Source organism: Erpetoichthys calabaricus, chromosome 14 (assembly GCF_900747795.2).
Source record: "Erpetoichthys calabaricus chromosome 14, fErpCal1.3, whole genome shotgun sequence".
Lineage (NCBI taxonomy): Eukaryota > Metazoa > Chordata > Cladistia > Polypteriformes > Polypteridae > Erpetoichthys > Erpetoichthys calabaricus.
This window is the reverse complement of record NC_041407.2, coordinates 29,424,294-29,437,616: the sequence shown is the minus strand read 5'-3', so window position 1 is coordinate 29,437,616 and position 13,323 is coordinate 29,424,294. Positions and strand designations below refer to the sequence as shown.

At 37.4% G+C, this 13,323-nt stretch overlaps 1 protein-coding gene across 4 annotated transcripts in view; it reads right to left on the bottom strand.

Annotated features, from left to right (window-relative positions):
* The window catches only part of wipi1 (WD repeat domain, phosphoinositide interacting 1), an 87,175-nt gene continuing 73,852 nt past the window's right edge, over nucleotides 1-13,323 (bottom strand). For all 4 annotated transcript variants that reach the window (XM_028819140.2, XM_028819141.2, XM_028819142.2 and 1 more), the window contains 4 exons: nucleotides 12,966-13,073; nucleotides 4,971-5,098; nucleotides 2,024-2,124; nucleotides 1-541 (listed from right to left, as the gene is read on the bottom strand). In XM_028819140.2, coding sequence (XP_028674973.1) covers nucleotides 491-541; nucleotides 2,024-2,124; nucleotides 4,971-5,098; nucleotides 12,966-13,073 — 388 coding nt within the window. In that variant the 3' untranslated portion in view covers nucleotides 1-490. The remainder of the gene's footprint in view (nucleotides 542-2,023; nucleotides 2,125-4,970; nucleotides 5,099-12,965; nucleotides 13,074-13,323) is intronic.

Below are 13,323 nucleotides of genomic sequence, written 5' to 3'. Positions count from 1 at the left end.
TTAGTGCTTTGCTAACTTGTATTTTGGAACTATGAAAATAGTTTAGCTCACTGTTTTTGGTTTTGTGCAACTTTCTGCAAAATACATTGGTCTGATTAACATAAATGTTTATAGGCACATACACATGAAAGGAAAGCAGTCTGACAAATGGCTACATACAGCACATAAGTAAACAAAAAATAAAACATGTAAAAACATTTAGCACTTATGCCTTATTTGTAGAATAAAATACACTATTTAAAAAAATTGGTCAAGTATCTTTTGCATTGTGGTTAACTCAGTCCATGTTAGTTCAGTCATGCACCTGCATATATATAAAAAACACCCGACCTGAGCTAATTAATGTAACTAGAGTCCTTTACCCAAAAATTTTCATGTTTCTATTTAGCACCCTTCATTTTTTTTTTTTCCTGGCTCATGCACCGTCAAGTCTTCCAGCTTCAGGCTTAGCTCTCATTCCACAGCAAATGGTGTCAATTTTCCTTTAACCTCAGTGTCGTCTCCCTTTTCCATTCCGACTTCCACCCCGGCAAGAAATTATCTACCAAAACCAAAACAGAACTTTATTGTACTGGTGTCCTCAATGAGGGGCGTGTTATACAACAGAACAAAGTACGTGTCCGCAAATAAATAACCCTATTTTATGAGGTTGCTTATCCATATTGTTCATTGCTACCCCCAATGTTTACGCCCGGTAGTGTAGTAGAGAGTAGGCTGAGCAACCGGAGGCCATGAAGCACATGATAATGTCCTTCATTATTTGTAACTCATACCTCATCATCATTGCACACTGTTAATCATATTGGTAGATATTTTACAGCGCACATTTAACCAGTAAACTTAAAACTGAAAAAAAGGACAAGCAGCCTCTTCTCAATTATGAATGTTTGTAAAATTTTACAAATCGGGTTAACAGTGGAAAAGTATTAGTAAATGTCTGAAATATAAATCATAATTCAACCAAGGAGATTTGCAATGAAACTGCCCTTCCCCAATACCAGAAATGTCATGTGTTTATTAATTGCAGGTATCTTGTGAACCTTAAACTTCATTTCTCTTATTGTGTTACTAGTTTGACATTCTAATGCTCTAATGGGCCCTTGACAGCCAATGGCAATGTGCAAACATGACAGGTAGCGATTATTATTTTAGTGAGGTAAGATGCTGTCATACTGAACCAGCATCATGTACTGTATATGTCCCCTAACAGGAAGTATGTACCGTAACTTACATTATTGTTTTCCAACCTTTATTCCCAGTGTGATTAAAACATTGTACATGTTATTTTTTTTTATCCTTTTTTAGATTCAATGTTCCAATTTCTCTATTTATAATACAAAATAATCAATGGAAATTTGACCAATAAAACCTTTGAAACTATTATGTTTAAACAGTTTCAAAAAACATAATGCCCCCGCCATACCAATCCTTGCCCCTTCTTTCCCATTTGTCATTTTTACTGTATAGATATCAAATTTAAGGTGATTCTCATAAAACTTGAAATATAATGTGATTCCCTGTACTTATAAAAACATATTAAAATATATCTTTCTAATTCTATCACTCTCATTACATTTTAAAATTCTAAGTATTAGAAATAAAAAACTGTAACGAGTTTTATCTTCTAAGATATTATTTAAATGACTTTTTTCAGTATATTTTTTTAATTAAGAATTCGGGAAGTTAGTTTTATTTAATTTTTTTTTGTATTTTTACCAAAGATCTCAAATGTTACTAATGTGTTCTACACTGAATGATTTCAATAGCTGTTGGTTCTGCTTTGCTAATATTAATCAATGATTATTTGTTCTGCACAGAACACAAATGCCTCCTGTATATTAGAAAGGTACAAGATGTTCTCCCTGCTCATCTTTAAGGAAGCACCGTCTTGTCCGGTAATGGCAATGTGTTGCTCCTCCAAAGAATTCCCATTAGACTGGCCAACACTTGAACTCTCAAAAGGTTCGGTCATAGTGACACACAGATGACACAGCAAGTAGATTTAGTTATTCTGAATGCTCACAGGAGGAAATTCGTTCTCGTCGTCCAGACACACTGGACTGGCTGCAAATTCGTGCTCTGGAATCACCTCTCCTTTCTTTGCACCTCCATCCTCAGAATAACCTAAAAAAAACAAAAAAGCTCACTTAAAGGCTGCAGATTGTCCACCAGCTTTTCATATTACATTTATAAGGAAGTTATCATCTTCCTAACTTAAATAGCATATGCTCATTGTTTGATATTAACATTGGTTCAGCTTGTAGCACCGCCACATTGAAATGTTACTTGTTTGCCATTTGTCTTTGTGATTTGTTTCTGCAGGCAAAACCGATAACCTGTACATGCCATCATGAAGGAGGCTGGACATTGAGAGCAGCGCCCTTGAAGGTAGAAAGTCTGGTTGTACTCCCAGTTTCCTGAATCGGTTTGAGTAACTTGCATAAATTGCACAGATTTCAGAATCAACAAGGGAGAGCAGTACTCTGAGATAAATGATTTTCAGACTACCTCAACGGATCAGCAACTGCTTTGGCCATCTAGAGAAGCTACAGCTATGAAAATCTGTCTAGTTAGGGAAAGATTAGCAATCATTAACAGGAGTGATAATCCCCTGAAGTCTGCTTTACTCTTCCATCTAGCAGTCCAGGGAGAGATTTTTTTATTTATTATGATGCAGTGCTGACTGTGAAAACATTTTACATTTAAAAAATTCAGAGGCATTGATTGGCTGGCTTCTACAAGTACATTTCTTCCACCCAATAAAATAAGACTAAATAAATAAAATAGGGCTATTGTGCGAACTTCAGGAAGGGCTGCAGTGTGTAATTCACTGCACATACAGTGGAACCTCGGTTCACGACCATAATTCGTTCCAAAACTCTGGTCGTGAACCGAAGCAATTTCCCCTATAGGATTGTATGTAAATACAATTAATCCGTTCCAGACCGTACAAACTGTATGTACATATATATATTTTTTAATTTTTAAGCACAAATATAGTTAATTAAACCATAGAATGCACAGCGTAATAGTAAACTAAATGTAAAAACATTGAATAACACTGAGAAAACCTTGAACAACAGAGAAAACTAACACTGCAATAGTTCACGCTATAGTGCTAGGAACCGCTTGCTAAAAATACTTTTTTTAATGAGTTTCAAGCACAGGGGAAAAAATTGAACATTTGAAAAATCAGTAATTTAATAAACCACCAAGAAAAGTAACATTGCAACAATGCAGGCTACGAACCGATCACTGTAAATAGAACTGAAAACAAAAACAAGCCTTCTCTACCTTATGCGTCCCTCGCTCGCTCTCTCTCTTTTGTGAGCCTGGAGCGCCTGTGTGTGTGTGTGTGTGTGTGTCGCGCTCTCTCTCTCTTGCTCGCTGCACAGGAAATGCACAGGGAGAGACTGGACATGTACAAACCTAAAGGGGACCTGGCTTGTTCGTATACCGAGTGTGTGGTCGTGAACCGAGGCAAAAGTTTGGCGAACTTTTTGGTCATAAGCCGAGTTGTACGTATACCGAGATGTTCATGAACAGAGGTTCCACTGTATTATTCTACACACTGTAGGGGCTATTTTGTGTTGTGGGAGGAATAATCATTGCTGTTTCCATCTTTGTGTCAGGCTTTGTAAACACACTTTTACTTGTCTTATAACATTCTTTTTATTTATTATTTGTTGCCTTACAGTTTTTAAAAAGGTGAGAGGTAGTGATCAAGCCATTTTCAGCATATTAGGTCTAATTCGTTACAAATGCCAAAAAAATGAATGATCTGAGCAACTGAAGAATGAACACAACACATACTCTTTACATGTTTAACAGTAGTACACACTAAGTGGATTGAAATCCCACAGACCAGGTTCAACCCTCTTTTTATGATATAGGTGATGAAGATGGGCTGAATCTCAAACCTGTTTCGCCAGGCTCTCAATTTAGTAGTCATTCAGGAGAAGAATTGTGGCAATATAATGTACATACATTATAAGACCATTAAAATCTCACAATATTTCTAGACCATTTTCATAAACAGGAAATGGCTACAGTGGTATTTCAACAGCAGGACTGTGGCATGGCACTGATAAAACTTTTTGTCAGAAACAATGGCAGCACTATAAAAAGGGGAAAAAAATGTGTTTTATATTTTTGGCAATGTATAGTGGTGCGTGCAGACACTAGTCTGCAGGGGGTCCAGCCAAATTATTGTTTACAGTAACTACAGTACTTTAGGTGGCTGAAAATCACTCATCTAATTTATTATAATGAAGAAAATGCAATGACAATGGTTGGGTATGTGTTTAAGAAGGAAGCATAGAGTTCTGAAGTATCAAAGGGAAATGAGGCCAACTGGTCCTTTTAAATGAGAATGGGCTTGCAAGAGCATGTTGTGTTAAACCGTACAATGCGGCTGACAATCACTCCTTAAGTTTGCATGAGAGTGCAAAATTAATTTCTTTTTTGTTTTTTGTACTACCTGATACAATACCCGGTTTACTTTGACTCAAAACCACCACATCTTGATGTGCATTGCTTTGACACAACAAACAGGGGGGGGGGGCAAACGGGGGGGGAGGCAAACGGGTGGGGATAACAATTATCCCAATAATTATCAAGTCACATGCATGCAACTCTACACACCTTTTAATCAACAACACATAAGGTATTTAAAGAAATAAAAAAACTGGAGCATATTCAGTCTGCAAAGATGTGTCCCAAGAGGCAAGACAGAGATGTTTGCTTTTAGTTTATAGGGTCATTATTGTCAAATGCACAGAGTACGGTCAAATTCTCACTTGCTAATCAACATGTCAGTACTATGATAAGTGAGTAACGACCTTACCACAACACATAACGTCTCCCTTACCTGAAAAACTATAAGAACATAGTCGTCTGTGTGTATTTTTATTTTTAAATTTTCAAAATTTATGAATAATACATTAGATTAGTGCAAACACTTCCCTTACCTTTGACAGCTGAAGAGGAAGGCACCATACTAGGTTTAGCCACAGTGGCAGCATAAGACTGACTTGCTGGGGGGTTTACTTCTGGCTCCGGAGCGTCTTCATTCTCCTCTTGTATCACTCCAAACAACCTGGTTGTGTAACCAAACCAAATTTTAATAAAAGTGGAACACAACCAGTAATATACTGCTGAGCGTTCAGGACTACAAAGTACAATCAGTTTGTGAGGGTTCCATCTTTTATTGTCCTCTGAAATAAGTGCAGACCATATACACAAATCAATTGTATTTATTCCCTGCAACTCAAAGCACAACTTAGATGTTGCTTACTGGTAAGTGATACAACTCAGAGCCAACTACCAGCTGCAAAAATAAAATGGATTTATCATTGTATTTATTTCTGTTGTTGTCTGCAATGCTCTTCTTATAATACTGATGTTTACTGGATCTCAAGAATCTTATTTTGACCTCTGAATAAAATAAACTAACCACTAACTAGAAGGCAAGTACCTCATCTGCTACTGTTCCTCTTCTATACTCCTGATGTCATAAAAGTCTGGTTCTGTGTGTAGTTATTCTGGATTTGTCTGTTGTCTTTATTTTTGGGTATAATCTTTAAGTAAAATGGCACTTATGCTGTCTCTTCCTCTGGCATAGCAAAGAATAATCTTCTTTGTATCAAAACATTTATGGAACGCAGGCTCTACACATCTCAAACTTTACTTCAGTAATGTATTTGGAGGCATTACTGTGTGGATTTTATTTTTTTAAGAACTGGTCTGGTTGATTGTAACACAGCAGAGTGTCCAAAGCATTCTAAGCTCTTTGTAATGTGCAGAAATAATTAAATGCTAAGCAACACCAGGTTTGGGCTGTAAAATCAAAGAACAGCTCAAGTAAATGCTGCAGTGCAAATAAGGTAATGGAACAGGAAGGTCATGTGCTGTCCTGTTCACCACGGTCCAGTCTGCACAGCCCCTACACTCATCAGTGAGACGCACTCTGAACACGCTCAAGTAACACAGTCAGTTCTGTTTTGGTCAGGGAAGATTTTACACAAACTTTCAAGATTCTTATTCTTATACTTGATACACACGGACTCAAGCGAAATTTAAAAGACAAGTGTATTTATGATGGAAAATGGAAGTGCTACTATAAACACAGAATAGTGGGAGCCTAGAATAAACTGCCTGATCATACTGATGAGAGAGACCGCTAGCTGGCTTATGAAATGGGAAGAAAGGAGACCCTTACACAGCCTGCCTAGAAAAAACATCGATTTTCCAAACTTGCTCACCCACTTCTGTGACGCAGTTGCTAAAGAACCTCGATGGACTGAATTATTGGTCACTGCTCACTTGTATATAAGCAATGTGTTTGCTAGTGTAGCTCATAAAAATGTGTGTGGTGTCTGGCCAGCAACAGCTTACTTTGAAGTAGAGGTCTGCACTCCCGCGGGACCTGACTCAATTTTTTATAGCTTGGGACTAAAATTTAAGTGTAGTGAGCAGACATGGGCAATTAGACTTTATGCATGTGGTCGGGAGAAGGTGGTCAGAGTGTAGAGGAACCCCTGAGAAAATTCTTGCTAAATTATAATAGATGGATAGTATATATATATATATATATATATATATATATATATATATATATACACACACACACACAGTAAGCACTGTTTATATAATAGTTATTTGACGATTATAAATTCACTATTGATGGCATGTAATACACTATATTTTGTGTGTATATTTGTTATATGTTTGTGATGTGGTGGGGTCTCGTTTTCTTTTTTTTCTTTGATAAAGACGGAGTTTAATTATTCCAGGCATTGTGGTGCATCTGCATAGCAGCTTGTAAGGCGATAGCAGTTACTGATTGGAGTGCCTTTTTAAACTGTCCTTCATACGAGGGGGGACCCAAAAATAACCGGAAATATTTTTAAAACGTGTTTAATTTAATTTTCTGTACAAACTACAATTAGTCTCCTTCAAAGTACTCTCCATTGGCGGAAATACACTTATCTAACCGTTTGTTCCATTGTTCGAAACATTTTTTAAATTCGTCTGAAGTAATGCCCATTAATGCTCTGGTCGTTTCTTGTTTTACCTCTTCGACGTCAGCAAAATGCCTTCCTTTCAAGTCTTTTTTCATCCGAGGGAACAAAAAGAAATCACACGGAGCTAAATCCGGTGAGTAGGGTGGGTGGTTCAGGGTTGTCATACTGTTTCTTACCATAAATTGGCGAATGCTGAGAGCAGTGTGAGATGGAGTGTTGTCATGATGAAAGAACCAATCGCCCGACTCCCACAAATCAGGGCGTTTCCTTCTCACACTGTTGTGCAACCTACTTTTACAAAAAAATTCACTGAACACAAGCACAACCTTCCAGACTGATGGCACTTGGCAGACTGACTTGTGAGGAGTGTAACTAGATCGCCCTAGCAGCCCAACCACATACTACAAGTACCAACCTAACAACAACAAAATTCCGGTTATTTTTGGGTCCCCCCTCGTATATCTATCGAGTTACTTTCATGTGGTCAGGGTCTGCAGTGTGTTTTGAACCCTCTAGATCTGTTCATCTATATTTTATTTTTTTTAAATGACAGAAATAGACTAACAACAACCATACTTTTAAAATCAAAAAAAAGTCCTAACCAGATTTACTCGTGTCTTTCCCCTTAAAACATTCAGCTCTGTGCTCAATTCAAGTGCCTTGCAGAAGAGAAAATGTGGTTGGCAGTGAAATGGATTTTTTTTGGTGGGAGAAAGCAGGTGGACTTTGGATGGAAATTATTGGGGACCATCCATGAACGGGATGATACTTTGCAGGAACAGAACTGAAAATTCAGTACTGAGCAGATCTCTAAATTGAAGCTTAACAGTTTAGCAAGATAAATGTAAGGTTCGGTTATTACGCATAAGAAGAGTTTCATCCCTAAATCCTATATACACTACCTGTCAAGTTTTAGAACACCTCAGTTTGTCAGATGAAATGCATTGAATGACCTAAAATGGTGAAAAGGTAAGCAGTAAACTGTCAAAAGTTTAAATTTAAAGTTTAGGTTAGCAACAACTGAAAAAAAAAGGAAATCTTAGAATATTACAAATTTCTTCAGGGAACAAGTAATAGGTTAAAACCTACAGATGACGTTTTGCAGCAATTAAAGCAAATTAAGCCTTGCAAGTTGAAGCACACAGTTTGCACAGGGGTCCCAACTTCTGGTGATTACTTAAAAACCCTTTGTCTGTGTTACTACAACTGCTGAAGTACTACTTTGATAATATTACACTGTAAAAAGTTGAAAATTCCAGTGATAATGGCAAGAAAATGACAACAAATGTAATAAGAAAGAGCATTATTCCCCTTAGAAATGTAGGCCTTTCATTTAAAGAAATTGGGTTTTTTTGTTCTTTTTTTTCTCCAAAGTGTCAGCAAGTCCAGTGGTGTCCTACACAATTCCAAGGCAACTGGAAACCGAAAGAAACTCTTGATAGGAAGAAATCTGCCAGACCCAAAGTCACAACCCAATCAGAAGACAGTTTCTGAGGGTCACCAGCTTGCATGGCAGGCGCCTCACAGCACAACAGCTTCAAGGACAGCATAACGGTGGTCAAAATAACACAAGTCTTGTTTCTACTGTGAAGAGGAGACTTTGTGCTGCAGGTTTGAGAGTGTTTGTACAGTTCATCATGCAGGATGTTTGTACACCGTTGAGTTGTTGAAAGGATGGTTCTTTAGTGTGTGACACCAACTGTCCAACACGGAGGAGGAAGTGTGATGGTCTGGAGTCGGTGACAGGCACAGAATCAAAAGGGTTACCACAGCCTTTTGCAGCACCATGCAGTAGCTTCTGGTCTGCGTCTAGTAGGTCAAGGTGTCATCCTACTGCAAGACAATGACCCAAAACAGGCTCTAAGCTATGTCAGAACTACACTGAAAGAAAATAAGATGGTACAAAAGCAACATACAAGTGCAACACATTGTGGAAATTCCTGCAACAGTGTTGGGAAGATCTTTCTGACCAATATTTGATTTCTATTACAGAAATAATGCCGTTTGTGTTTGGCAGTTATATCTGTAAAAGGTGGCTACTTTGATGAATCATAGGTTTGAGTAAGATTTTGTACACTTAATGATCCCTCAACTTTATTATTATTTGCCATTGTTTATTTGTTCATTGCCTTGATTTCATGAAATATTAAGACATTAAACTGCATGCATTTACATAAAAACTGAGGTGTTCTAAGACTTTTGACTAGTTTTTATATTTTTTTAAAACAAGGGGGGAAAATGTATTTTTCAGCAAGAAGATGAATTACATTTTTTGTAAAAAATAAATAAAAAGATAACCAACAACACAGGACACTGCCTGTCTGCAAAACCAATGAAAATATGTAATAGGATTAGGAAATACATTAACATATTTAATAAGAAAAGGACAAAAGTACACAGAAAAGAAAAAGAGCACCTTTAGAAACACATAAATGAAGACATATAGATGGCCTCAACCAGATCCACAAAATCAACAAAAGGAAAGCTTATGAGGAGTCAGAACATACAGTAAAATCATTATTCGGAGTAAACATAGTATAGGAGACATCATTTTTAAAAAGTATAGCACAGCACATGCAAATTCACAACCGCATTAATTTATTAGCAGTTTCTGAATTGCCAGGTCCTGGGAAATTAAGTTCACATCGTGCAAGTCTGTTCCAACCAATTCAATAAAAGTTTTTTTATTAAATGAAGTTGACGTTTATTGTCACTCGCGCACACTGAAGATTCCCACTTGCACATCTGACCGATATACAATACCTTGTGCCCCCATGATCAGCATTAGGAAACTGGGGATTTAATTGGTCTGAAACATATAATAATTGCTAAAAAGAAGACGAGCAGCCACTTGGACATGGTGATATAAACCAAGAGCAGTCTGAGAAGGACCTTCACACACAATTCAGACACCAAATGATTGTGTTTATATTGGCGACTCAATAAATATCTCAAAAACAAAATGCCTGCATATAAAGTATAAGATAAAGTCTCAGTAGAAGGTGTACTGTACATGCTTCAGGATAGTCTGTATGTACTGCAAAGAATGAACAAAAACCTAAATGGCTTTTCATAAAAGATTACAACTAACAAGGCTTGTGTATTTACTGCTGATTAACAAGAAATCAAGTCAATAATTAATTAATAAATGAATCATTCTGGGTAACACCACCATGTTTGATGTTTAGGAGGTCCGACTGACTGAAACAATTTACAACAGTTTGCATTAGAAAGGAAGCGGCTTTTATCATATCCTAAAATGAAAGCATTCATCTTGCCATGCTGGATACTAAAGTAGGTCACATTTTTCTAAATATGATGACTCTTCCTATACCACCGAAATATGGCGTTTGTCACACCTTGTGATGAAATTCTTCATAACGTGTTACACTGCACCTTATCTCGTTACACTGAAGTGTACGGTTTGTCTAAACTGGAAACTTCTTGTGGCAATGTACTTTAAAGAAAGGAAGATTGATTCTAAGTTACTGTACTCAAATAGCGTGTTTCAGATATTGTAAAACTTGGTCTTGGGTTGAAAATGAATGGGAGACACAACAGAGCAGGGAATGATAAGAGAAACCCGTGCAGTTCACTGGCAGGCAGAAGTATCCAAGCCAACTTATAGAGGGGCAAACGGTCAGTCTTTTTCATTGCTGCGCCCATACTGCTTGGTTACCTAATTAAACAAAGTTTGTTTTTCTTCTCATTAAATGATACGGCTACAAGATGACCCTGGCACCATAGAGGCCATTTGAGATCGTTCTACAGTTAATAAAAAAAAATAAAATTTTGAAAAGTCCTATTAGACCAAATTGCAGAGTCTATTTGGAAAAAATAAGACACTAAATACATAAATGTTACATGCTTCTTGGACTATGAGGCAGGTGAGAAGGTTAAGTCTGAGACCTGCTGGTCAGCACAGAGTGTCCACAATCATGTCAGATTTCTTCACCGTTTACACTTGGAAGAGAACAGACAAAAACAAACAAGCAAGTGGTCAGTATTTCCAACAATTTAAAAAAAGGTCAACTTTGGCAGCCGGCACTACTGTTTCCTCTATCATTTGTCAAGGACTTACTGGCAGCTACCTCTGTGTTTGAGGATACTGAAAGGTGTACGGCTTAGGATGTCACTGGGCTGAGCTCAGACAGACAGAGGGTTAGCTAGCAGAACACTGAATGACATCTCATCCAAGTCTCTCCTGAAATACCACAGGGCTCATGTTTTAACAACATTACTGAGTAGTTAGTTTTAGACATTTTCTTTTGTCGTAAGCAGAATTCATTTTCGTTACTTTTATAACAAGTGTGTTGAATTTTAAAAATTAAAAAAAAAAAAAAAAGGCTGATCATCACTAACGTATTAGTTTCTTTTTAGGTGGGATGGACCATTGGTGTGGCGTAGTGGTTAAGGCTTTGGACCAAAGGTTGTGGGTTCAAATCCCACTATTGACGCTGTGTGACCATGAGCAAGTCATTTCATCTGCCTGTACTCCATTTGGAAAAACAAAAGAAATTTGCAACATTTGAGATATAATGGGTTAACTAACTAGCCTTGGAGAAAGATGTCAGCCAAATAAGTAGATGCAAGCCAAACCAGCAGAACACTACCCAGCATGACATGGTGTCTAGTGGGAGGGCACATACTGCACATTATATAATTAGGAATCACAGGAGGTATACTGTATTAATACTGTATTAAAACCCGAGAGGGAATTCTCTTTTTTTTTTTTTTTTTGCATACCCCAACTTACTCAGAGGTTTAGGGGCAGAGTGCAGGGTCAGCACCCCTGGAGCAACTGCAGTTTAAGGGCCTTAGCATTCCTTCTGTCACTGCTGGGATTTGAACCGGCAACCAGCCCAAATCCTTTAGCAACAGAGCCAGCACTCTGACTGATGACAGGATTCCCTTACAACAGTGGGCCTTAATTACGGTCCTGGAAGGGACTACAGATTTTTATTCCAACCAGTTTCGTAATTAGAAGCCAGGCCTAACAGATAATAAAACTTGGTATTTAATTATATGGCTTGTTAGTGCTTTCATTCTTCCAAGGCAAATCTTCATCACATTTCTTTTTTTTTTCTCTGTATCTTTTGTGGACTGCAACAGATTTGCACGTCTTGGTCCTTCCCTTCTGTTTCATTTATATCAAAATATTATAGTAATACTGATAGTCCATGGTTCATACACCAAGATTAAAATGGAAGCACGTTAGCTGGTGGGGTTCCTTTATCATTTGCACATCATTATTAACTGATGCCTGATACAGAAAATAGGAAACAATTAAAAATTTTATGCATCAGATTAAAGTTAAAAAAAAGCCATTAAGAGTTGTGTTGACTAAAACAATGCCCAAAACATATGGTGCTTAGTAGTAAATAAATGTGTTCAAATTAAGAAACTGGGTAAAGCAAAAACCTGCACTCACTGCGGCCCACCAGGACCTTACAACTTTTCACCTCAGTTCTCCCTCTCCTCCATTTACAGTCTGAGATACTTGCTTTCGTTTTTGGTCTTTCAGACACTCCTATTCTGCACTGTCTGTAGACATTATAAGCACTGAACTTCTGCTCGAGTAGTCACTGGCTACCAATTAAGGAGCCCACCCTTTGACTGGCAACTTCTAAACTAGTTTGATTTTGTTATAGCAAGTACTAAACGTCTGATGGGCATGCGTGTGTACTGTGATTACCCAGGACTTGCTGACATTATTTTTAATTATTTAAAGGAAAGAATAGGACTAAAATTTCTGGAAAGTCGTGTATTGTGACAGCGGCTTTCACAGACACTAACAAGAAGTAGAAGTATGGCTTTAGTCGATTATGGCACACACTGAGCTACCACTAGAAAAACAACAAGAAACCAAGGGGCTCTGAAGTTTAAAAATATATATATATATATAAATCTAATATTATAGGAGTGAAACTGGGTTATAACCTGTGCTTCTTCACCAGTACACACTCGCCGCCATCCTGGGGATCCACATTGTAAACAAAGAGGTGTCCTTCTGAGGATGCCACCAGTAATCTGGGTATCTTCTGAATCCTACAAAATAAGGTCAACAAAGATTGCCAATTTTATTGTCTCAGTGAAAATAATATGAATTCATTACAGCAATCACTTTTTTTCTGGGTATCGAAATTATTTTCTGTAGTTACTTTTTAAATGAAGAGTGCAGAAAATTACAGGCGTCTTACCCACAAGCACTGCTTAGCTAGTACTTAAACCACAATAGTTAATACAACATCCTTACCTTTCACCTCTACTAGCTGTGTTTAAAAATCTACCAAAGTAA